The 24153-nt window shown below is 42.3% G+C and overlaps 1 protein-coding gene and 1 non-coding gene across 3 annotated transcripts; both read left to right on the top strand.

The window, feature by feature from the left end:
* The first annotated feature begins 10114 nt into the window (after window positions 1–10114).
* Window positions 10115–22614, top strand: CCDC117 (coiled-coil domain containing 117). Of its 2 annotated transcripts, XM_042962349.1 has the most exons (5): window positions 10115–10404; window positions 11078–11128; window positions 15834–16058; window positions 16498–16635; window positions 19924–22614. In XM_042962349.1, exons 1-5 carry the CDS (start codon window positions 10223–10225, stop codon window positions 20159–20161), a joined length of 834 nt encoding a protein of 277 aa, XP_042818283.1. In that variant the 5' UTR covers window positions 10115–10222; the 3' UTR covers window positions 20162–22614. The 2 variants fall into 2 exon arrangements, with proteins under 2 accessions (XP_042818283.1, XP_042818284.1); XM_042962350.1 differs by lacking the exons at window positions 10115–10404; window positions 11078–11128 and adding an exon at window positions 11147–11547.
* LOC122232832 lies at window positions 14539–14642 on the top strand. The gene has a single exon (XR_006210244.1). It is a non-coding gene; the product is annotated as a U6 spliceosomal RNA (small nuclear RNA).
* Window positions 22615–24153: the final 1539 nt, after the last annotated feature.

Genomic DNA, 24153 nt, shown 5'->3' with positions numbered 1-24153 from the left:
ATGAAGTCCAATGGCAACCAGGCACAGGCTTTTAGGGGTCCTCTCCCAGGAAGTCCCACAGGGCACGCTCATTCTGCCAGCAACAAGCTATGACAACCTCTGTGAAAATGTCATCTTCAAGGGAAGCTCATTAGAGACTCAGGACCCGGACTGTTTCTTGAGCACTGGTCATATGAGCACTGATTGCCTAGCATGTGCCAGAATTCTAGACTCCCAGAAGGAAAAACAGGTAGTCAGCATAAACTACATTGTTTCTACAATTTAGGTACAGTGGGCCAGTCTTATCAATCCTGGGAATAACTACACTCTCCCCAAATCCAAATTCCCAGCCAAGGGCCAACCTTGTCAGCAGGCCTTTCTAAGGATACGCAATCTCAGGACTGCTATGTTAACTTTTTTTCTGCGCAAAAGCCAAGGGCATTCGCATCAGAGCAGAGGGAATTCTATAACAAATAATCCAAAAGCAGAGAGGAAGGCGCCTCCATTGCTGAAGGGCTTTTTCCCATCTCTGTGGCTGCCACCAAGCAAAGAGAAGGATGCTGCTCTGAGTCAAGATAGCAGTCAGGCCTCCTAGGGTGTTCAATAGCAGGTGACAGAGCCTGTGCCTGACTTGCAGGTAAAGCTTTACTTTGACAAAGAATTCTTCTGGTTCTGTCACTTGTTATGTCACATGTAGAATGTATCAGAGGTGGTCAGATAAAAAAAATACAACACACCATCTTGTCCTTTCTCGGGGTCACAGTCAGGAGGCAGAAGAATCATCAGAAATGAATCATCAGGGGCTCCTGGGTGGCTCAATCGGTTAATGTCCAACTTCGGCTCAGATCATGATCTCACAGTTCATGAGTTCAAGCCCCGCGTCAGGCTCTGTGCTAACAGCTCGGAGGGTGGAGCCTGCTTCAGATTCTGTGTGTCTCTCTCTCTGCCCCTCCCCCGCTCATACTCTGTCTCTGTCTCAAAAATAAAATAAACATTTAAAAAAATTGTAGTTGGTTAAGCATCCAACTCTTAGTTTCGGCTCAGGTCGTGATCTCACGGCTTCGTGGGTTGGAGCCCGGCATCGGGCTCTGTGCTGGCAGCATGGAGCCTGCTTGGGATTCTCTCTCTCTTCTCTCTCCCTCTCTCTTTCTCTGACCCTTCCCCACTCATGCTGTCTCTGTCTCTCTCTCAAAATAAATAAACTAAAAAAAACCAAATTATAGACCACATCACCGTATTATGCAGGTAAAACATCTCTGGGTAAAACTTCATTAATAAAGTTTTGGGTTTTTTAAAACACACGCGAGGACTGTGAAAACCAAGTTTAATGAGTAGCTAAGAATTTGTACAGTAGCCCTTCCATTGTTCTTGGAACAATGTGGAAACAAGGAAGGTATTTCATTTCTCAGACTAATTGCCCATTTATTCTGCCCCGGTAATGGACACCGAAGAAACCAAGGAATTTCGTGGGTATTCTCATTGACATTAACTCCAAAGAGCTGTGTGAGAATCCCTAATTTCAAGCCTACTCTTGCCAGAATCCATTCTACAAGGTGCTCCAAGAGTTTAGAGTGGGAGCGCTTGTCATTGCCTGCAATCTACAGTAACTCCCCTTCTGGCTCCAAAAACACCACAAACACTTCCTATACTGGAAAGGTCTGTTTGCATGCAAAAGATGGCAGTTGTTATTCGAGAAAAGGACAAATGTATGCAAAAATTTGGAGGTGAGAGGGAGGAACAGAGAAATTCAATGGAAAACAGAGGAAAATCCAAACTGCTGGCTGCAGACATCAGGTAAGGAGTGGGAAGAGATGAAGCTGGGAGGTAGGCAGGGGAGGGATCCTGAAGGAATAGGAGTCTGGTAAGGAAGCTAGACCTTCACCCGAGAGTAATAGGGAGTCATGGAAGGGTTTAAGGCAGGGGAGGAACACATCAGGATTGCATAGTGGACAAATATCTCTGTCTGTGCTATGGCTAACAGGCTGGAGGAGCTAGAGTAGAGCAGGAAGACTGGCTAGGCGGTTCCAGCAAGGTTCATGGAGCCTGCAGGGTCATAGTGGTACCAATATCCCGCTTTCTGCAAAGTCCTACTTGCTTATGGGAGGAAGCTGCCACCCACTGGGACTGTGCTTACCAAGCAAGTGATATTATCTGTCTTGCCCCTTCTCTTCTGCCCCAGGCTCTCTTGTTGATGTTGACCTGAGAAGCCACGTGTAGATGCCTCATCACCACGATCAGTGCTCACCATGACCATGCCAATGTCAAGATGACCCAGTTAGTCAACTAATAATAAACAAGGAAAAAAGTGGACAGGAGACCTAGACTAAAGGAGACTCGAGAGACAAGGAAACCTAATGCAGTGTTGAATCATGATGCCATCTATAAAAAGACATTTAGAGACACTTGGGAAAATGTGATTACAGATTAGGTGATTTTATTTTTTATATATATTTTAAAAATTCATGTATTTATTTTGAAAGAAAGAGTGAGAGCAGGGGAGGGGCAGAGAGAGAGGGAGAAAGAGAGAATCTCAAGCAGGCTCCACACTGTCATCACAGAGTCCAATGTGGGGCTTGAACTCACCAATTCCGAGATCATGACCTGAACCAAAATCAAGAGTTGGACACTTAACCAACTGAGCCACCCATGTGCCATGGGTGTTTTTAAAGAATTATTACTTTTGTTATGTGTGATAATAGTATTTGGTTACTTTTCTTTCTTTTTTAAGCATTTGTTAGAGATAAACACTAAAACATTCACAGATAAAATATGACTCTGGGATTTGATTTAAAATAATCATGAAAAACTCCCATGACCTAATACAGTATTTCCTATTTACATATCATACCCCCTTATTATCCTCATATGAACTTTTTTATTTTTTAACTTTAGAGAGAGAGCGTACACAAGTCGGGAAGAGTGGCAGAGGGGGAGAGAGACAATCCCAAGCAGGAGAGCCTGACACAGGGCTCAATCCCTGACCCTGGGACCATGACCCAAGCTGAAATCAAGAGTCAGACACTTAACTGACTGAGCCACCCAAGCACTCCTGTACACATTTTTTTCATACCTGTAGTCAAAATATATCAATACTTTTATGATCTGAACATTTATGAACAAATGCTGCTTTTGAGAAGGCGCCCTTTGGTGGCTGGGTGGCTCAGTTGGTTAAGTGTCTCTTTGTTTCAGCTCAGGTCATGATCTTATGGTTTGTGAGTTCAAGCCCCACGTCAGGCTCTATGCTGACAGCACAGAGCCTGCTTAGGATTGTCTCTCTTCTTCTCTCTCTGCCCCTCCCCTGCTCACACACACACACTCTCTCTCTCAAAATAAATAAATAAACTTTAAAAATAAGATAAAGTAAAAAGTTCCAGTTATTTTACCTCCAAAAGATGCATTTATTCAGGAATAAAAGAAAATTGCAATTTGGGTGAAAAAAGCTGCAGCAAAACCATAGGCAAGTCCAGGGAACAAAAAGTCCCTTTTTAAGGAGAAAAGGGATATGTCATGGAGGCTGTTACAAACTAGAAGTCCATTGGAGTAAACTGGGAGTTCGAAGTATGGTGGCTTTTCATTGGCTGAGCTGTTGCCTGATGAGGAAAGCATCTCTTCCTGGGCTGGAATAGTAGAGTAGTATCCACCTGCAAGATCAAGTCTGGCTTTTCCTGTTGGGTTTGCAATTGACTACAAGTAGTAGGGCATGAGAGCTCCCCCTGCTAAAACCCCCCCGACTTCATTTTTTGGTGTGGTTTCCCATTACTGATTTTTCACACGACCCATTTCCTAGTTCATAGATGGCCATCTTTTTGCTGTGTCCTCACCTAATGTGAGGGGCAAGGGAGTTTCTTTCATAAGAGTATTAATCCCATTCATGAAGTCTCCACCCTCATGACCTAATCACCTCCCAGAAGCCCCAACTTCTAATGCCACTACATTAGGGGTTCATATTTCAACATATGAATTTGGTGGTGGGGGGGTAGGGGTGGAGGGAATAACACAAACATTCAGTCCATTGCACTTGTCATATTGAACATATTTATTTCGAAAACATTTATCTGGGGTACCTGGCTGGCTTGGTGGGTGAATCATGCAACTCTTAATCTCAAGGTTGTGAGTCTGAGCCCCACACTGGGTAGAGACTACTTAAAAATGAAAAAAAAAACCTTGGGGCAACTTGGTGGCTAGTTGGTTAAGTGTCCGGCTTTGGCTCAAGCCATGATCTCACAGTTCATGAGTTTGAGCCCTGCATCAGGCTCTGTGTGGACAGCTCAGAGCCTGGAGCCTGCTTTGGATTCTGTGCCTCCCTCTCTCTCTGCCCCTCCCCTGCTCGTGTTCTGTCTCTGTCTCAAAAATAAATAAACATTAAAAAATTTTTAAAATTAAATAACATTTAAAAAATCTTAAGTAAAAACTAAAACCATGTATCCTTTGTCTGACTACAAAGTAACACATATTCCTTGGAAAAAATAAAAGCTTAAAATTTACACCCACAAAGTGCAAGTTCTGATAACCCCACCCCTCATGGGTCATTGCCATCAAGTTTGGTTTGGTATCTTTTCTTCCAGAAAGGATGAAGCTTAATACTTTTGTATTAATATCCTGTGAAGGTTGTTTCTTGCTAAGTTCTATTAACTACTGTGATTAATTAGGTAGACAAATTACTTATCCTCTCTAAGCTTTAGTTTTATCACCTTTATATAGAATCGTACGTGTACCTGTGGCCCTGTTATGAGAGTAAAATGAGAAAATGTGGAGTTTTTGTGTGTGTGTTATTCACTAGCACACAGATATGTGTGTGCACATGTTACTGAATGATCTGTCATAGCCACTGACTCAGGAAATGAACAGGTGAGCTCTGGCGAGCTGCTCAAACAACTGCTCTGTCCCGGGATATCCCATGGGGGCTGGACAAATCAAAAGCATAGCTGCTGCTTGGGTTTGCCAACACTGTTGCTAAACAAACTCTGATAAACTCATTGCAAGGAAAGCTGATCACTCAAAAGTCAAGGATCTGGAAAAGAGAGAGAAATTTATTTTGGCAGAGGTAGAAGACTCAAGCCTTAACACCTGACCTTTCCAATTGCAAGATGGATACCTAGAGTTTTATAGAAAGAGTTTCAGGGGGGTACCTGTAAGAAAACAAGCAGAGAGCACGTGATCGTGGGTGGGATTTGGAGTGTTCAGCCTACCAAGGGCAGGGAAAGGGATGTGTGGGGTGTGGAGGTCTTCTAGGCATTCCACTGCTATCAGGGTTTTACTGGTCTCGTAAATGGAATGTTCTGGTAATTGTGAATGCCTCAAGAAAGGGCAATAAGAAATAACTGTTTGGAGTCTATAAATGAGCAAGACAGCTTCTGTGTACACATGCACGCAAATAAGAAAAAAGACTAGAGGTGGGCCTGGGTGAATCAGTCGAGAGTCAGACTCTTGATTTTGGCTCAGGTCATGATCCCAGAGTCTTGGGATCAAGCCCCACGCTGGGCTCTGCACTGAGTGTGAAGTCTGCTTGGGATTCTCTCTCCTCTTTCTCTCTCTCTTTCTCTCTCTCCCTCTGCCCCTCTCCCTACTTGCACGATCTCTCTCTCTCTAAAATAAAATTTAAAAACAACAAAATTAAAAAAGAAAAAAAGACTCGGAGGATATTCATATAATGGAGCTCCCTGTGGGATGGTACTAAGGCTTTTTATTTTTATTTTTTGGCTCTCTATATTTTTATCACCACCTCCACTCATTTTCTACTAGAGTCTGTGTTAGTTTTATAACCAGAAAATACTGGTTTTGTTCTTAAAGACGACAGATAAGATGAGTCACCAGGAGAAGAGTCAGGAGGGTATTGTCTAAATGTCTGTATGTCTGACCCAGCAACTGCATGAGAGATTGACTGGAAGTCACTTCAAAGAGGCAGGCCTGGATTGTCACTGAAAAGAAGAGATGCTCTCAGCAGCCACCATCAAATTCTGTACCCGCTCTTCCCAGTCTACTGTAGGAGACGATGCACAATAATCCTCAGTCTTTTGCTTCTAGGGTCTGAAGTCCCAAGGAGTCTGTGTCTCACAGAGACACAGGGCTTTCTGCCAGGGAATTCAAACAGATGGAGGAAAGCCTAGCATGTTACGTCAGTGTCTAAGGTTGACGTGGGGTTGAACTCCTTCACTTATACATAAGGAAACTGGGAACCGTAACTTGCCTCAACGTTCTTATCTGTAAAATGGGGAGTAATAAAAGCATCTAACTCATGGCGTTATTGTGAAGAATACTTGACCTAATATTCGACCTGCAAATTGGAAGAACCTAATAAATTATTAATTCTAGTACATTGCTTGATAAGGGATATACAACTTAGTATAGAAGTGTGAACTAAAGAATGAATTTGGATGGGCTTTCAAGAAATACAATTAGGTGGGGGCGCCTGGGTGGCTCAGTCGGTTAAGCGGCCGACTTCAGCTCAGGTCACGATCTCGCGGTCCGTGAGTTCGAGCCCCGCATCGGGCTCTGGGCTGATGGCTCAGAGCCTGGAGCCTGCTTCCGATTCTGTGTCTCCCTCTCTCTCTCTGCCCCTCCCCCGTTCATGCTCTGTCTCTGTCTCAAAAATAAATAAAACGTTAAAAAAAAAAATACAATTAGGTGGACAGTGGTTTTACAATGATATTTAGAGTATGACAATTGTAGAGGTCAATGCCACAAAACAAGCCACTTTTGCGTGAATGTTATTTTAAGTTAAAATAGAGCGTCTGGGTGGCTCAGTCGGTTAAGTGTCCGACATGGGCTCGGGTCATGATCTCCCGGTCTGTGAGTTCCAGCCCAACGTCGGGCTCTGTGCTGACAGCTCAGAGCTCAGAGCCTGGAGCCCACTTCTGATTCTGTGTCTCCCTCTCTCTCTGGCCCTCCCCCTTCATGCTCTGTCTCTCTCTGTGAAAAATAAGCATTAAAAAAAATTAAAAAAATTAAAAAAAGAGAGTGAAACCCAACAGATTTAAGAAAAGCTCTTTACCACCCCCTAAACTGCTTGCTTTACCAGGAAGAGAGCCATTAACAGAGATTCTTCTTTACCAAGAAACTTACATACATAATAAGGGAACCTTTGTTTTCCAGAAACATCTCCCTACACCTTTTTGCTAATGGTCTCCCTCTCACTTTGTATCCTTTTTGTTTCGTTTTGTTTATTTTTATTTTATTTTATTAAATTTTTAAAAATGTTTATTTATTTTTGAGAGAGACAGATTGCGCATGAGTGGGGGAGGTACAGAGAGAGAGAGACGCACACAGAATCTGAAGCAGACTCCAGGGTCTGAGCTGTCAGCTCAGACACTCAGGCTCAAACCTAGGAATCACAAATTCATGACCTGAGACAAAGTCAGATGCTTAACTGACTGAGCCACCCAGGTGCCCCTATTTTTTTATTTTTGAGGGGGGGGTGTTGGAGGGGCAGAGGGGGGGCGGATAGAGGATCTGAAGCAGGCTGTGTGCTGACAGCAGAGAGCCTGATGTGGGGCTCGAACTCAGGCACCGGAAGCTTATGACATGAGCTGAAGTCAGCCACTTAACTGTCTGATCCACTGAGGAGACCCCCCCCCCCTTTGTGTCCTTGACCCCCACCCCTCTCTTTACCTCATATAAGCCCCTTTTGTTGCCTATGTTTGGAATTTCTTATCTATGCAGATTCTCCCTATGCACAAAATTAAGTTTGATATTCTCTTGTTAATCTGTCCCATGTCAATTTGATTCAGTCCAGCTAGAGGGACTTGAAGGGCAGGAGAAAATTCTTCCTCCCCAACACTCCCTTTTCATAAATATATATTTATATTTACATGTGTATATAATATCATCTGAAAGGGTATTTTTTCAGGGGAAGAATGAGGTGGCCATTTGCAGAAATGACCCAGGAGACTATCTTTTATATCCAATTGAGGTAAGTAGGGTGTTACCTTATGGAGGCAAAACTGGATTCTAAATGCCACTAAGAAAACTTAAACCTAATCTAGGATATTACATTAGGCAAAAGAGGTTCATTCTTTTCTTTTTTTTTTTTTTTTCCTTAGACTATAATGAGGGCAAGGGAAATGGAGAAAGATGAAGAGAATTTGGAAGCATTTCACAAATAAAGCCCATAGGAATTTCTAAGTGATTAAGTATGGGGGTGAACAAGAAGGAGGCATCAATGATGACGCTTAGGTTTTGGGTTAGAAACAGAAAAGCATCTTCTGACAGCTGTAACTGGCTTGGTACTATCTACAACATAGACTTTGGTGTCTTCCTTTTAAATTTTTTTTTAGTGTTTATTTTTGAGAGAGAGAGACAGAGCATGAATGGGGGAGGAGCAGAGGGAGGGAGACACAGAATCTGAAGCAGCCTCCAGGCTCTGAGCTGTCAGCACAGAGCCCAATGCCGGGTTGGAACTCACGAACCCCGAGATCATGATCTGAGCCAAAGTCGGACGCTCAACTGACTGAGCCACCCAGGGGCCCCAGTGTCTTCCTTTTAAACAACTTCACAGGACATCACCATCAAACAAGGACTGAGACGTGACTTTGACGGATCAAGATAGAAACAAGACCACTTCGTAATCGTGTCTGAACACAGACAAAAATGTGAACATCATGCAAACCACAAAATTGGCCAAACATCCCCCTAGCTAATATGAAGGACTGTTGCTTCCTCACCAGGTTTAGCTTGCCTTCATTCTTCCCACCTTCTTGAAAAGACTAAGTTACCCAATCATAGAATTATCCTTGTTTTCTGACAATATAATTTCTAGAACAAAGCCCTGCTTCCTTGATCCTTCCCCCCAAATCACCTAAGACAGTCCCAAATCCTAAAAGAAGCTTTTCCTTTTTCTTCTCTTTTTCTTTTTCTTTTTTTTTTTATGTTTATTTTTTCAGAGAAAGAGAAAGAGAGAGAGTAAGCAGGGGAAGTACAGAGAGAGGGGAGGACAGAGACTCCGATGTGGGCTCTGCGCTGTCAGCAAAGCGCCCAGTGCCGGGCTGGAATCCGCAGACCGTGAGACTTTGACCTGAGCGGAAGTCGACGCTAAACCAACCGAGCCACCCAGGTGGCCCTAGAAGAAGCTTTTTCTTTTCTTTAATTTTTTTTTAACGTTTATTTATTTTTGAGACAGAGAGAGACAGAGCATGAACAGGGGAGGGGCAGAGAGAGAGGGAGACACAGAATCTGAAATGGGCTCCAGGCTCTGAGCTGTCAGCACAGAGCCCGACCCGGGGCTCGAACTCACTGACAGTGAGATCATGACCTGAGCCGAAGTCGGCCGCTCAACCGACTGAGCCACCCAGGCGCCCCAGAAGAAGCTTTTTCTAACACCTTCTAACCGAGACACTCCCTCACTGTAAGCAATCAGTAAATCTATCTTTGTTCAATTACAGGTATGTTCTTGGTGGTCTTTGGCTAAAGGGCATTTAAGCAACTAGACTGGATGATACTGTCATTCTGAGATGGGAAAAATGGTATGATCAGTGGTTGCGGTGGACTAACTCTAATGGGCCCTCTGGCCAGAGTGTCTGTGGATCCAGTCACAGGCTGGAGGACTTGCCAGTACCTCTCACAAGCCTCCTGAGGTTTTTCCTGATCCGCCAAGCAGGTCTCACTAAGGAAACACTAACTTCATTTACATTAAAACGTGGAAAGAAATAATAGCTGATGTTTAACGAATATGTGCTATGTGCCAAGAATTGTTCTGGTGCCAAGCATTGTTCTAAGGGATCTATTCTTTGCTTGTTTTTTAAAGTAGGATTTACGCCTAGTGTGTGGCTCGAACTCATGACCTGGAGATCAAGCGTCGCAAGCTCGCTGAGCCAGTCAGCCACCCCAAGGGCTACATGTTTTTATTCATTTAATTCTCTCATCAACGCTAAGAAGATAGGTACTATTATTACCAGGTTTTACTATTGAGGAAACTGAGGTACAAAGGTGTGAGAATTGGAACCCGTTTCCCACTCAAGGCCCTTCACAGCCACCCTCCAGCCCCTGCCAGCTAAGCCGAGGCAGCCATCTTGTTTGTAGTCCTCTTCGACTGCAACTCCCAGCACCCTTCGCGACGGCAGCTCTCCACACACAACAAATCCCGGCGTGCCCCTCGGCGGCCCGGGGTGGAGGGTTCTAGAAGGCGTGACGTGGGGTCGAGAGCGGGCTCAGAGGCGGGCGCCTCTCGGCAGTCGCTGTGGCCGCAGCTGCCGGGCCTGGGGACGCGGGCGGCCGGGGCCGCGGACGCAGCCTCCTCGTCTCCCCGGCCATGGCCGCGCTCGGCCGGCCCTTCAGCGGCCTCCCTCTGAGCGGCGGCCCGGACTTCCTGCAGCCGCCGCCGGCCTTCCCCGGCCGGGCCTTCCCGCCGGGAGTGGACGGCGCCGAGCTGGCCCCGCGGCCGGGACCCCGCGCCTCCCCGAGCAGCCCCGGCGGGAGCGCGGCGCGCGGACGGTGAGGAGCCGGCGGGGCGGGCGGGCGCGGAGCTCCGGCTCATTAATCCTCACGACCCTCCGCGGGGAGGGTGGGGGGGGCTCCTGAGCCCCCACATAGCAGATGAGAAACTGATCCCCAGGGACGTTAACTGTAAGTCGCTTGGGGCCACACAGCCCGGGAGTCCGGGGAGGACCGCGGCAGGCCTGCGCTTCCGAAAAGTGAGCAGACTTTGCCGAGCTTGTCCACTTCGGGCCGGGGGTGGAACCCGGGCCGCCCGGAGCCCGGCCGTCCCCTCGGCGCGGCCGCCAGTGCGCTAACTTTCAGGGCTTCTCAGACACACACTCGGTCTCTCATCTGCAAAGAGGGACAGAAATGGGTCCTGCTAGTGAGACCGTGGAAGCAAAGTGCTTAGCACAGTGCCTGCCCCTAGAAACGTTTTCCCCACGTCGGTCCCTCCGGATTCATTTCCCACTCTCTCGACAAAGTGGGAAGTTAAGATTTCAACTTCTGACTCGGTCGGGACCACCCAACCAGACCGACCTTGTGATCTGGATATCCAATCCCAGTCGGGAAGGAAGGGGACAAGCCAGTACTTGTGGCATCGGCAAGGTTATTGGGGAAAGGAAGAGTGGATGCCGAAAGCCCGGGCTCAGTAAATTTCTCAATTGACTGATTTTGTTTGTTTCAACAGTGTTTCAGTTCGCTGTAAAAAGAAACACAAGCGAGAGGAGGAGGAGGATGAGTAAGTTTCAGGTGCCATTTATTCACTTTATGGTCATTTCATCTATTTTATATTCCCAGTTACCTAAAAGTGAAAAGGTGAAACGTTAGGTATCTGTGCAAGGAGGCACAGGGAACTGCTAACGTCGGTCGCCTTTTAGGGAAAGTAACTGGGTAGCTGGCCTGCCGGAGGGAGACTTCTCTCCGTAATCCTTAGCAATGTTTGAGTTTTCATCCATGTAAATATTATTACGTGCAGAAAGTAAAAGAATTTCAAGTGTGCAAAAGGGTAAAAATTGTAAAGTGTTAGAGTGCATGCTCCCCTTTTCTCCACAGATGCGACCCCTGTTACCTGTTTCCAATTTCTCCTTTGGAAGATAATCTAAAAACTTAACGAGTTTATAACTGTATATACCTCAGGTTTTCTACATTTCTAAGAAGGTAACTTCACATTGTGTAACACTTGGATCTTTCCATTTTGCTATCCTGTGGCTTGTTGCATATGGGCAGGTAGACTTCTACCTAATTTCTTCTGCAACATTGAATAGAATTCTGTTGTAAATAGGTATAGATCATTAACCAGTCTCCTGTCCATGGCTTTCTAAATTCTTTCTAGTCTTTCGCTTTTACTGTAGGTTAAATCTACCATGCCCTTTTTTAAAGTTCCTTGTAGGGGCGCCTCGGTGACTCAGTCGGTTAAGCGTCCGACTTCGGCTCAGGTCATGATCTCTCGGTTGCTGAGTTCAAGCCCCACGTCGGGCTGTGTGCTGACAGCTCAGAGCCTGGAGCCTGCCGGATTCTGTGTCTCCCTCTCTCTCTGCTCCTCCCCTGCTTGCGCTCGCTCTGTCTGTCTGTCTGTCTCTCTCTCTCTGTCTCAAAAATAAACATTAAAGGGGCACCCAGGTGGCTCAGTCGGTTAAGCGGCCGACTTCAGCTCAGGTCATGATCTCGCGGTCCGTGAGTTCGAGCCCCATGTCGGGCTCTGTGCTGACAGCTCAGAGCCTGGATCCTGTTTCCGATTCTGTGTCTCCCTCTCTCTCTGCCCCTCCCCCGTTCATGCTCTGTCTCTCCCTGTCTCAAAAATAAATAAACGTTAAAAAAAAATTAAAAAAAAAGAAATAAAAACAAGATTTAAAAAAAAAAAACATTAAAAAAAAAGTTCCTCGTATATATGTACAAGTAGGTTAATGGATTTCTAGATGGGGTATGGCATGCATTTTAAATTTGAACAAGAGTTGTTGCCAACTTATATTCCTTTTAACAGTGGAAATGGTTGCTTCTCCATCTTGTCACCAGAACTGTATTTTCAAACTGTTCGTTTGTTTGTTTGTTTTCAAACTTTTTTTTTTTTTACCCTCACTTCCGGGTAAATACTTACATCTCCTAGACAGGCAGTGTAATAGAAAAATGAGTGAAAGAATCTCTCAAAGAAGATATCGAAATGACCAACCAAAAGAAAGGTGTTCGTTTAACTTTATCAGTCTTTAGGAAAATGCCTAGTAAAAGCCGCAGTGTGATCTACTTTACCACCAGATATTGGAGCACCCGGTAACTCTGCAATACTATAGATGAGAATGTAAATTGGTACAAGCACTTTGGGAAATAGTTTGGCATTATCTAGTAAGTTGAAGGCATACCTACTCTGTTACCCAAACGTTCCACTCTTGAGTAGGTACACACTCGCAGCAGGAGGCACGTACAAGAAGGTTCATAGCATCCTTGTTCATAATAGCTCTAAACTGGAAAAGACCCATAGGTCCCTCAACAGTAAAATGGGTAAATTAAATTCATACAAAGGAATTCTATTCAGTACAAAGGGGCAAAAGAGAATGTATTGCATTTATCAACATGGATATGTCTTATAAGCATAATATGAGCAAAAAAAAAAAAAAATCCCAAGAATGTATACAGTACAATTTCCTAAGTATAAGGTTGAAAGCCAGGCATAGTTTTGCCCTAAACATTGTTTAGGGATGCATATTTACGTGCTTGATAATGTATTTTTTAAAAGAAGTAAATACTGTAATACAGTGTTTACCTGTAGGATGGAGAATATAGAGTACCATTTTGGGATGTTGGCAGAGGTCTGTATCTTGAATGTTATTATTTTTTTAATGCTTATTATTTTGAGAGAGAGCAGAGGAGGGGCAGAGAGTGAGAAGGGAGAATCCCAAGCAGGCTCTGCACTGTCAGCACAGAGCCTGATGTGGGGCTCAAATTCACAAACTGAGATCATGACCTGCGCCAAAACCAAGAGTCAGATGCTTAACCGACTGAACCACCCAGGCGCTCCTACAAATGTTATCTTTATGGATGCATATTTTCTAATTATTCATTGAATTGTGTAAGTGTAGGATTTCATAGTTAAAATATGATCACTGTTTTAACTTATATCTTGTAAATTAAAGTTACGTCGAACATCTTTTCATTTAATGCATTCGTGTTTCATTGTGTCAGTTCATGTTTGTGCAGATTTCCTATTGCCGTATTGATCTTTTTCTTGTTCATCCATAAGAAATCTTTACGAAAGAAATCAGTAGTTTGTTATGTGTGTTATGCTTCCCCAAAATTTGTCATTTGCCTTTTAACTTTGTGTAGGTTTTGTTTGTTTTTTGGCCAGCAGAAACTTTGGATTTTCTAACTTTTTGAAGCACGCTAAATAGATTTGTAAGTTGTGTCAGTTTAAAAACCATCAGGCCAGACAGGATTTAGGTTCTTAATTGCCTTGGGATTGCTGCGCATACATAGGGACCTCTTTGCCCTTGTCTTTTGGAGTACTCTATAAGACATACTTGAATAAAGAGTCCCAGTGTTAAAAGTTTGAAGCGTAAAATCTGTTGGCTTAAAAAGTTAACCACCTTTGGGGTGCCTGTCTGGCTCAGTTGGTAGAGCATGCAATGGGGTTGACAGTCCAAGCTCCACATTGGGTGTAAAGCTTACTTTAAAAAATAAACAAAACCATCTTTAATTTACAGATGAAGAGATTGAGGCCCTGAGAATGAGGAACTTGACATTTGGATATCTAATGCGTACTGCCCACCTGCCACTTCCATAGCTCTTATCTGTACTTTGAAGTCTTTTAAATCACATTTTCTTTGGAGCTTAATTATCATTGATCTCTAATTACTTGCAAATGGACCTACAAGGCATGAGATAATTTAGTCCAAATCGTGTTGGAGGTTAGAGATCAGAACGCAACTCTTACACTCAGTTGCATTTCGTAGTTGAATTATTGGATGTGCTAGGAAATTATCTCTTCTCTCCAGATAGATGTATTCTTTTTCTTAGCTGGTTTTGTGTGTATAGTTTCTCCTGCTTTCCAAAACACCACACCATAAAACTATCCACTATTACAGAAATATTTGATGTATAGCTAGACATTTTTAATACTTGCTTATCAGTTAAAACCAACTATAAACTAAACATATTATTGTGCTCACTTCAGCAGCATGTGTACTAAAAATTGGAATGATAACAGAGATTAGCGTGGCTCCTGTGCAAGGATGATACACAGATTCGTGGAGTTACATATATTCAGATTATAGCTACAGTTGTGAGCATAGCATAAGATTTAGAGTTGTTGAATCACTATGTTGTACACCGTAAACTAATGTAACACTGTATGTCAACTATGCTAAAAAGAAAAAAAGACCTCAAAAAACTAAACCATTTTTTAAAAACATTTAATAGTTGATTCCAATAAAAGTCTAGGTTCAAGAGAGCATTGTCAGATTTTATATTGCCAGAGACTTTAATGTTGTTTTTTGTATCCTTTTTTTTAAAGTTGATTTTTGTAGTTGTACCGTGAACAGAAATTTCTTGTAAAATACATACCACTTCCTTTGACCTTCAGTTTAGAGAGTCAGAAGCTGTGGTAACCATTAACAAATTTTTTTTTTTTTTTTTTTTTTTTTTTTTTTTAAGTTGCAGAGCTGTGTTCTGTTTCTGACACTGCACTTGCTGATGCCCAAGCAATAAAGTACTTCTGGTCTGAATACTTAAATAGAATAGGACCAGTTGTCTATTTTATCTGCTTCAGAGTGTTTTCAACTAAATTGGGCATGTTGTAGTACATGCAAATACTAGTTCATGGCATAAGCTTGAACTGTTGAACTTCCTGTAAGGAGGCCGCAAGTTCCAGTGAGAATGGCATAAGAGCTAGGACTTGGGAGCTTTGGTGTCTGGTGCCCAACGTGTAACTCTACCTTATATGACAAAGAGACTCAGAGCCAAATCATAGTCTCTGACATTCTGGAGAGGATCAAGAGAATCATCTACAGCCTATTGGAACATAGCTGATCAAGCATGTATTTTCGTCCTGCAGGAGTATAGAACACCTGTAGACTATCTCCCCATGTGGAGCAAGCAGAATTGTGACAAAATATGGCTGGTGCTGAATTGCTGCCTTGTGGTTTTGGTTTCTGTACTTTCCACGTGACCTACCCAGAGCCAAGTAGGAATGACTTTAAGTTCCCACATTGACTGCTTCTAATCTGAGAAAGCAAAATCTTGCAGGTACAGTCTGATACAGTAGAGAGCAGTAGAAGAAAACATCTCAAGGAGGCTGTCAAAATGGCAAAATGCAAAATTCTCCATCTTGCAATCACACACTATCAAAAATTAGAGTTTTTTGTATAAGAGTTTAGGCATAGGGATTAGACATAGGGATGATAAATGTTTTATTTATATGATTCTGAATTTTCATTGATTTTTTTTTTTTTTTTCAGTTGTCCAGTAAGAAAGAAAAGGCTAACTGAAGCAGGGCTGTGTGCTGGTCCTAATGACTGGATTCTTTGTGCACATCAGGATATAGAGAGTCATGGAGTAAATCCGTGTACTAGTGGTCTCTCTGCACCTGGCATGTTAGATGTAATTTGTGAAGAAATGGATCAGACAACGGGAGAACCACAGTGTGAAGTTGCCCGAAGGAGGCTTCAGGAAATTGAGGACAGGTAAATGGGTAGTGTATGTTGCTGGCTTCTTGTTGGTCTCATGTGCCATCTCTGCTCTCTTAAGCTAGTCTAATTAGTCAGTTTGGTCATAATGGTGATCCTCAATCTCTCAGACTATGAACTCAAAGTTTACACATTCAATGTTAAAGTAAGTTCTCATAGAACTTTGCTGGATGTTAGTGTTTCTGAATATTAATTTTTGGTTTATGGGAGTTTTCAGGGACATGTTCTTCAAATTTGATTGCATCTGATGTAAAACTTGTGTTAAATACTGAGTAACTCTTCTGCCTGTACTTTCTTCACTCAGCCTCATGTTTTACTTGATCTTTTCCTATAGCATCTGTTGCTTTTATTATTATTTTTAAAATTTTGTTCAATTGCTACAGTACATAACAGCTTGACTAATTTTTCTTTCTCTGCTTCTGCTGCCTTTATTTAGGATAATTGATGAAGATGAAGAAGTTGAAGCTGACAGAAATATTAACCATCTCCCCAGTCTTGTTCTTTCTGACACCATGAAAACAGGTTTGAAGAGGGAATTTGATGAAGTCTTTACAAAGAAAATGATTGAGTCCATGTAAGTGTTGGTTCCTGGTTTCCTTTTAATTGTGATCTTGAAGGGAGACCTGGTGGTGTCTCCTGACAAGGCCCGTGCTATCCTAGTCTTGTCTCCTGCTCGCCATGTCTCCTGCTCACCAGCCCAATGAAAGTACAATAGGTTTTCTATTTAGCTTAGTCTGGATACAGACTTTTTTCTTAGTTAACTGTGGGTGAACAAGATACTGTGCATGGACAAGTTTGAAGTATACATACCTTCTTAACCTCAGATTCTTTTGAAGTTCTGAAGTGGGTGACCATCTAATACTTCGGGATGGGAGGATTGACAATATACTATTCTCTTAAAGTATTGTCATAGGATATGGAACCACATTTCAAAAGCTCTTGTTTACCAGCCTCTCTCAGTTGTTCAGGAACACCATCAAGACCTAGAAAACAGGTGCCTGGGTGGCTCAGTTAAGTGTCCGACTTTGGCTTAGGTCATGATTTCACCACTCATGAGCCCTGCATCAGGTTCTGTGCTGACAGCTCAGAGCCTGGAGTCTGTTTTGGATTCTGTGTCTCCCTCTCTCTCTGCCCCTTTCCCACTCTGTCTCTCTCTCTCTCTCTCAAAAATAAATAGCATTAAAGAAAAAATTTTTTTAATAAAAATAAAAAATAAAAAGACCTTAAAAATAAACCAGAAGAAATCTACCATCAGCCAAAACAGTTACCACAAAGGCCACAATCCAAAGCTCGTGTTCTTGTCTCACAGTGGATAGTCTCTCAGGGCTTTAGCTCTAAGCCAGTTTGCTCTTAAGTTAGACCCAGTTTACTGACCTCAGGTACCTGGATTCTTAGAGCATCAGAGTAGAAACGAAGAAACAGCAAGTGAGAGCAGTACAAACTCATAGTAGTGAGTAGTGACAATACAGTGTGAGGACTAGAGCGGAAACTAGAAAGCACACATAACCTAAAAAGCAAAGCAGCCTGGGGCCATTAACGTAAAAACTAATGCTAGTCTGTAATTCCTATAGTCCTTGAGCTTACAAGATCTGAAGCCATCATTATCCACGTGTAAAGTAATAGTCAAGTCACAAAGTGCCATTTAGGTGTTGCCTGGAAAATACCGTAGACAGATTTGATACTTTGTGAGGGTAAGTGTCAGATATCTGAAAAAACCTCTTAGGACACCAGCCCCAGTGATGCCAAGCAGATGAGGCATTATTGCCTTTGGCCACAGTGGGTTCAGCTGCTGCTTGATGTTAGATCACAGAGGTTTTGCATTAGCCCCCTAGCTTGAGCTTATAATTAACTAACCAGCCCTGAGAGTGGGTAAATAGCCAAGAGTAAACAGGTCATTTTGCCCTACAACCTAAAAAAAATAGCACTTTCTGCTCTCAGTAGTTTTCCAGAAGCTAACCTTTGGGAGTATTCTTCATTGTGGTTTATTTAGTTTTATTTGCCTTTAGGTTCCAGAAACCATCAAACCATCACTGGATGGAGGAGGACTGAGGGGCAGGCAGGCCCTGGCAACATAATCGTTTAGACTTATTGCAAAAAGCATTATACTTCATAGTTATACTAAGCAAAAGGTATACAGAGATGCTTTTAATGTGTTTGGTCAGTGTTTCATTTATAGTTTAGGGGCACCTGGGTGGCTCAGTCGGTTGAGCATCTGACTTCGGCTCCGGTTATGATCTCATGGATCGTGGATTCGAGCCCCACATCGGGCTCTGTGCTGACTGCTCAGAACCTGGAGCCTGCTTCGGATTCTGTGTCTCCCTCTCTCTCTGCCCCTCCCCCTCTTGTGCTCGCTCGCTCTCTCTCTCTCTCTCTCTCTCAAAAATAAATAAACAAATTTATAATAGTTTAGTAGAAGATGGTAGCTCATATCTACTAATATTAACCACAATTTGAGAAACGTATAACGGCATTGAATCAAGGGCCTCTGTTTTTCTTTTTTTAATCTAATTTATTTTTTATAGTTTACATCCAAGTTAGCATATGGTGCAACAATCATTTCAGGAATAGAATCCTTAAGCCCCTTACCCATTTAGCCCATCCCCCACAACCCCTCCAGCAACCCTCTGTTTATTCTCTATATTTAAGAGTCTCTTATGTTTTGTCTCCCTCCCTGTTTTTATATTGCTTTTGCTTCCCTTCCCTTATGTTCATCTGTTTCGTATCTTAAAGTCCTCACATGAGTGAAGTCATATATTTGTCTTTCTCTGACTAATTTCACTTAGCATAATAAGGGGCCTCTTTTTCACATTGCATGTTTATATTGCTTTTATTTTTAAATATTTTAAGTAATCTCGGGGCACCTGGGTGGCTCAGTCGGTTAAGTGCCCGACTTCGGCTCAGGTCATGATCTCATGGTTTGTGAGTTCGATCCCTACGTGGGGCTCTGTGCTGACGGCTCAGAGCCTGGAGCCTGCCTCAGATTGTCTCCCTCTCTTTCTGTCCTTCCCCCACTTGCCCTCTGTCTCTTTCTGTCTCTCAAATATAAACAAACATTAAAAAAAATTTTTTTTTAAGTAATCTCTATGCCCAGTGTGGGGCTTGAACTTAACAACCCTGAGATCAAGAGTCACATGCTCTTCTGACTGAGCCAGTCAGTTACCCCTGTGTTAGTTTTAATCACAGCATCAGTACAGCTGGTTGGTTTGGTTAAAAATGCATGCAGAACTGTAAAATTATATGTATTTGAGTGTCTTTCTAAAGATCTGTTTGGATCATCACAAGTCTATTTTTTTTTTTTTCTTTCTGTTTTTAGTTTATGTACTTGGGGCACGTGGGTGGCTCAGTCAGATAAGCGTCTGACTCTTGACTTCTGTTCAGATCATGATCTCACGATTTGTGAGTTTGAGCCCTGCATGGGTCTTAGCGCTGACAGTGCAGAGCCTGCTTGGGATTCTCTCTCTCTCTGCCACCCCCACCCTTTCCCCTCTCACTCGCACTCTCTCTCAAAATAAATAAAATTTTAAAAGAAAAAAAATAAAGTTTGCTTACTTATTTTTGAGAGAGAAAGAGAGAACGAGCAGGGGAGGGACAAAGAGAGGGAGAGAGGATCTGAAGTGGGCTTTGTGCTGATAGCAGAGAGCCGGATGCAGGGCTCGAACTCAAGAACCATGAGATCATGACCTGAGCTGAAGTTGGATGCTCAACTGACTGAGCCATCCAGGTACCCTACCCCATAAGTCTCCTAGTTTGATGCCATCAGTTCTTAACTCTAGATATTTGGTAGCAAACGTTAGCTTTTCAACATGTATCCTTTATTTCCGTATCCTAAAAGTTTTGATAAAGTCTGTGTTTTATGTCTTAGGAGCCGTCCTTCCATGGAGCTTGTGCTCTGGAAACCTCTCCCTGAACTCCTTTCTGATAAGCCAAAGCCGTCATCTAATGCTAAGAACTACACAGGAGAGAGCCAAACCAAGCATGCAGCTGCCGGCACTGCCTTCCCTGGGAGAACTGAACTGTTCTTGGAACCTCGGCAAACAGGGATGCCTGTTTACAGTGGTTTGGAGACAGCCGCTTGCACAGAAGAAGAGATGGAACTCTAGAAACCAGTTTCTATGCTAAAGTTGTCAAATTTTAGAAGGCTCATGTATTTAGTCGTGAGCCTAGTTGTATAGTATAGGGACTTGAAAGTTTTATAAAACGGGTGTAATAATATCTCCACCTGTGATTTGGGGTGGGACTCTCATTTTGGGTAGCCATTTCTTGAATCCAACTTTTTGCCAAGGAAGCTTGTCTCAAGGGAAAAGCAGTTTTCCAGGGGGCTTATGAAGGGAATGTGAAATTGCGGCCTGCAGAGGCAAGTATAAAAGCTGTGTATCCAAGGGTGACTTCAGTCATCTGTTACATTATCTAAACCATTCAGATAATCAGAGAAAATGCAGATGCTTGAATCTGAAAAAGATGCATTAAGAAAGAAGGATGCTCCTACTATGACTGTGCCCTGACAGTTGAGTCACAACTTCCATCTATGGATATAGGAGCTCTGTTTACAATGGTGACTGTGTATGATTGGGAAGAGGAGGGAGAAAAGCAGTAGCTTAAGCCTATTGCTAAGAGATTTAACAGAGGCTCTGAAACTTGTATGTTGTCCGTTCTGTGTATCTATATTGATTTAATAGCTGGTAGCACTGTGGCTCACCTCTTAGCCTCTGCAAATGCAGTGAAAATAGAAAGAAAAGGTTTTTCCTTCAAGGCTTTTTTGCCTTGTGCTACTGTTGCTCCTTGGTTTCCCTTGCACAACACTTCAGGAGTGTTTACAACGTAATTAACTTTGAACGATAGTTAAAAAGTGATTGTGAGGTAACCCATGTGTAAATTGGCTACGGAAGAAAGTTCCCTTAAGTAATCCCAAGGAACTGCCGTGTCAGCTAAGCCCAGCATTGATAGATATTTTTAAAAGGTTATGCCTATGTTAGCAAGTCGAGTATTTTAGTGTTAACGTAGAAAACAGTGACAGAATAATGAACTGAGAACATATGGGTGAGTGACATTGAGATGTACTGAACTAGCCACTTTGCCCGGTGCTTCAGCTGTTGGTGCAGTAAACCTCAGAGTTAATAGAGAACAGCTTCCTGCTAATAGGACATCTTCATCTTGAGGAACTAAACCAGGCTCAAGGTGTCCTTTGGGGATAACCAGGATTGAAGTTTTTTTATTTCTCAGGAAGGGCTCTTCTGTGTGGCAAGGACTCAGTAGTGCCGATTAAAACAACACTTCCTTTAGTGCTACAGAATCTCCACTATAACTTATTAAATGAGTGTAATAGTGTAATACTGGCCCTTAAAACACAATGGGAGACCACCCCAGTTCTTTTTGTTCTGTTTTGTTTTCCAGGTTTCTTCCTCCTTTGTAGGAATCAGATATCTTACGTAGAAAAAAAAAATGGTTTATGCCAAGTAGAGGTGACTTTTGAGAAACCAGCTCCCAGGCATTTTTGAAACCCATGCTGAAATCCCTCCCCTTGTAACAGATGGCGTAGAAGTAACAAGTCTGTTCATTGGACTGTTTCTTCCTTTGCCTGTTGTTCCTGCTTTCTCTATTTCTGTCTGGACAGTCAGGAAAAGACTTAATGTTTAATATTTAAACAATATTTAATGTCTACACAGTAAAATTATTCGAACTTCAAACCAGTATTAAAACCAGTTGGAAACCAGCTAATAGTTTCTTAATCTCAGATTTAGAGATGAATGTAAACTGTATTCTGTTGAAATGTGCAAGTGTTTGATTCATGCTGTTTGAAAAACTCCTGCCTTTAGGTCACTGTTTAATGGGACCAACTTACAAAGTTTGTAGCCTTAAAGAAATCGCCGTGCTAAAAAATTTTGTTCTGGTGTAACTTAAAAACGTGAAGTGACCATCCAGAATTTGGAGTTCGTCCCAGTGTTAGGGTGGAAGGGGTGACGACTTTCCAGAGAAGGACCCAAAACACACTAAGAGTGTCTTCGATAGGAGTTGTGGGGCAAGCCTCTGCTCGAAGGTCTGTATGAGGAAAAGGAGGAACAGCTCCAAAACAAGGCTCTGATACCACTGGTAACTATAGGAGAGAATTAAGAATCTGTTCATTAAAATCCAAACAACTTGTTTCAGGAGTCAGATTATCTGACGTGATTAATTATTTCTGCAGGAAAATGGATGTTTAATGCTCCTTTTTAAACTTTATCCTTTTGCATATGTTTGTACAGAAATTTTCTTCATCCTTGTGGTGCTTATTCATCTGAGCCGTTTCCACAGTCTCCATGCCTCTGCTTTGTTTTTCTTTGTTTTTCTTTTATAGTGTAAGGCTTTTGCTTTTGCCTTAAGGTTTCCCTAGGGAATCAATAGGTCTTTTCATTTCGTACAGCTTTGAAGCATGGATCAAACATTGGCTTATTATGCTAATGTGTGAAGAGAAAAACTATCTAAAGCAGGTGAGCTTTAATGAACAAATGTATATTTTCTCTGAGTTTGAGTAGGTGTGTGTGGGTTTTTTTTTTTTAATATAAAGTTAAGTCCAGTTCTCAAAAATATTAATCAGTCGTTAAAAAAAAAAAAACTCATTTTCAAAAAAGGTGCAAATGTAAAATTTAGAAAAAAACAAACAAACTAGGGTGTGGGGCTAGAACCATGAGAAGAAATGCTTATTTATAAGCAGGTTCGTTAATTATTTTGGATTTGAAATTTGGTTTCATTATTTAATAGTGACAAGAATGGTGTAGTACTAGGAAGGTTCTGGAAGATGCTGTCAACTTTAAAATGAGAATCTGGTGTTTCTGTATTTTATTGTTTTCAATAAAACTTCTTAAGTGTTTTGATTTTGAGGTATTTGTATTCCTGCACATAAGTAAAATTAGCGACCTCTTTCTTTTAAATTGTATTTAAAGCAGCATTCATATTAGTGAGGGGCTTAAGTTTATTTTGAAGAGATGACTGTGTTGGGTTATAAGTAAGCTTCGTAAATGAATTAGCTATTTCCAAAATAAACTAGGTTTTGCCGTTCTAAAACCCACAGAATGCTTTCCACTCTACTTAGCAATTTGCTGCTGTCAGTCACTAGCATTGATTGGCAGTCGTGACTGATTGCCAGTATTCAGATGGCAGTAGTGACAGTCTTCAAAACTGTTTAAATATAGAGTTGGAAACAGTATATGGACTTCACAGCATTTTTGTTTTTACAAGTTGGGGACCTTTAAAAATAGGGAATAAGAAAATTGCATGGTATTTGGTTAGTGGTCATTCCCTATGAGTTGACAGGTCACTGGGTGGCAGTGTTGCCTGCATATTTACAATCTTGATAACCTTGAATCCCTGAATCGTGGGCAGGCGGAGTTAAGTTTGGGGTGCAGTTGTGGAAAATTCAGGATATTGTTTTTCACTAAAATTTGGAAATCACAGCTAAAAGTTACCTACCCTCGTTATTTTACAGATTTGGAAACTAAAGCTTAATTAGTGAATGACCTTTTAGTATTAGAATCAAACTCAGCAGGTTCAGTGTTCTTCCTACTTGACCATTGATTTTACAGTCTTCTCATAGAATACCTTAAAATGTCATTTAAATTTCATTGAAATAATCTACGATAGAGTGTGGTTCAGTCAGTGTGATACTAAACTCCTTGAGAAAATACAGTTTTGTGTATATCTGTCTGGTCCAAATACTCTGCCAGTGGCATTTTAGAGCTCAGTTGCATGCATTTAGACTACAGCTCCAGCAAGACAAGGATGTTGTCTTTCAACAACTGATTAGTGGGTAAACAGGCCCGTCTTCCTGTCCTTTAATGAACTTGAGAAGTCCCCAGGTAAAGATTTCATTCTTAGCATATTAGAATTTAACTGATAAAATCTTTCTGGAGTAGGCAGGGTTACCTTTTGCCTACAGTTCTGTTCCTACCTTATGTCTGCTCCAGTAGAATACCTAGTAGAAAAGCAAGGGGGCACATATACATTGGTGTTACAAGACCCAGGAAAATGGCGTGCAGACATTTGTCGCCTGATTCACTTTCAGTTATGGACAGCCCTCTGCATCTAATAGAAATCTTGCTTTGGTTTTGCAGAAGGAGAT

Source organism: Panthera tigris, chromosome D3 (genome assembly GCF_018350195.1).
Source record: "Panthera tigris isolate Pti1 chromosome D3, P.tigris_Pti1_mat1.1, whole genome shotgun sequence".
NCBI lineage: Eukaryota > Metazoa > Chordata > Mammalia > Carnivora > Felidae > Panthera > Panthera tigris.
The sequence above is the reverse complement of the archived record's forward strand: the minus strand, read 5'-3'. Positions and strand labels throughout refer to the sequence as shown.

Bases quoted from the DNA above. Each gene is read 5' to 3' on its own strand.
- CCDC117 (XM_042962349.1), top strand. From the start codon at position 10,223: ATGGCCGCGCTCGGCCGGCCCTTCAGCGGCCTCCCTCTGAGCGGCGGC. The intron at 10,405-11,077 runs GTGAGGAGCCGG...TTGTTTCAACAG, and splicing joins GGGAGCGCGGCGCGCGGACG to TGTTTCAGTTCGCTGTAAAA. The intron at 16,636-19,923 runs GTAAGTGTTGGT...TTTATGTCTTAG, and splicing joins AAGAAAATGATTGAGTCCAT to GAGCCGTCCTTCCATGGAGC.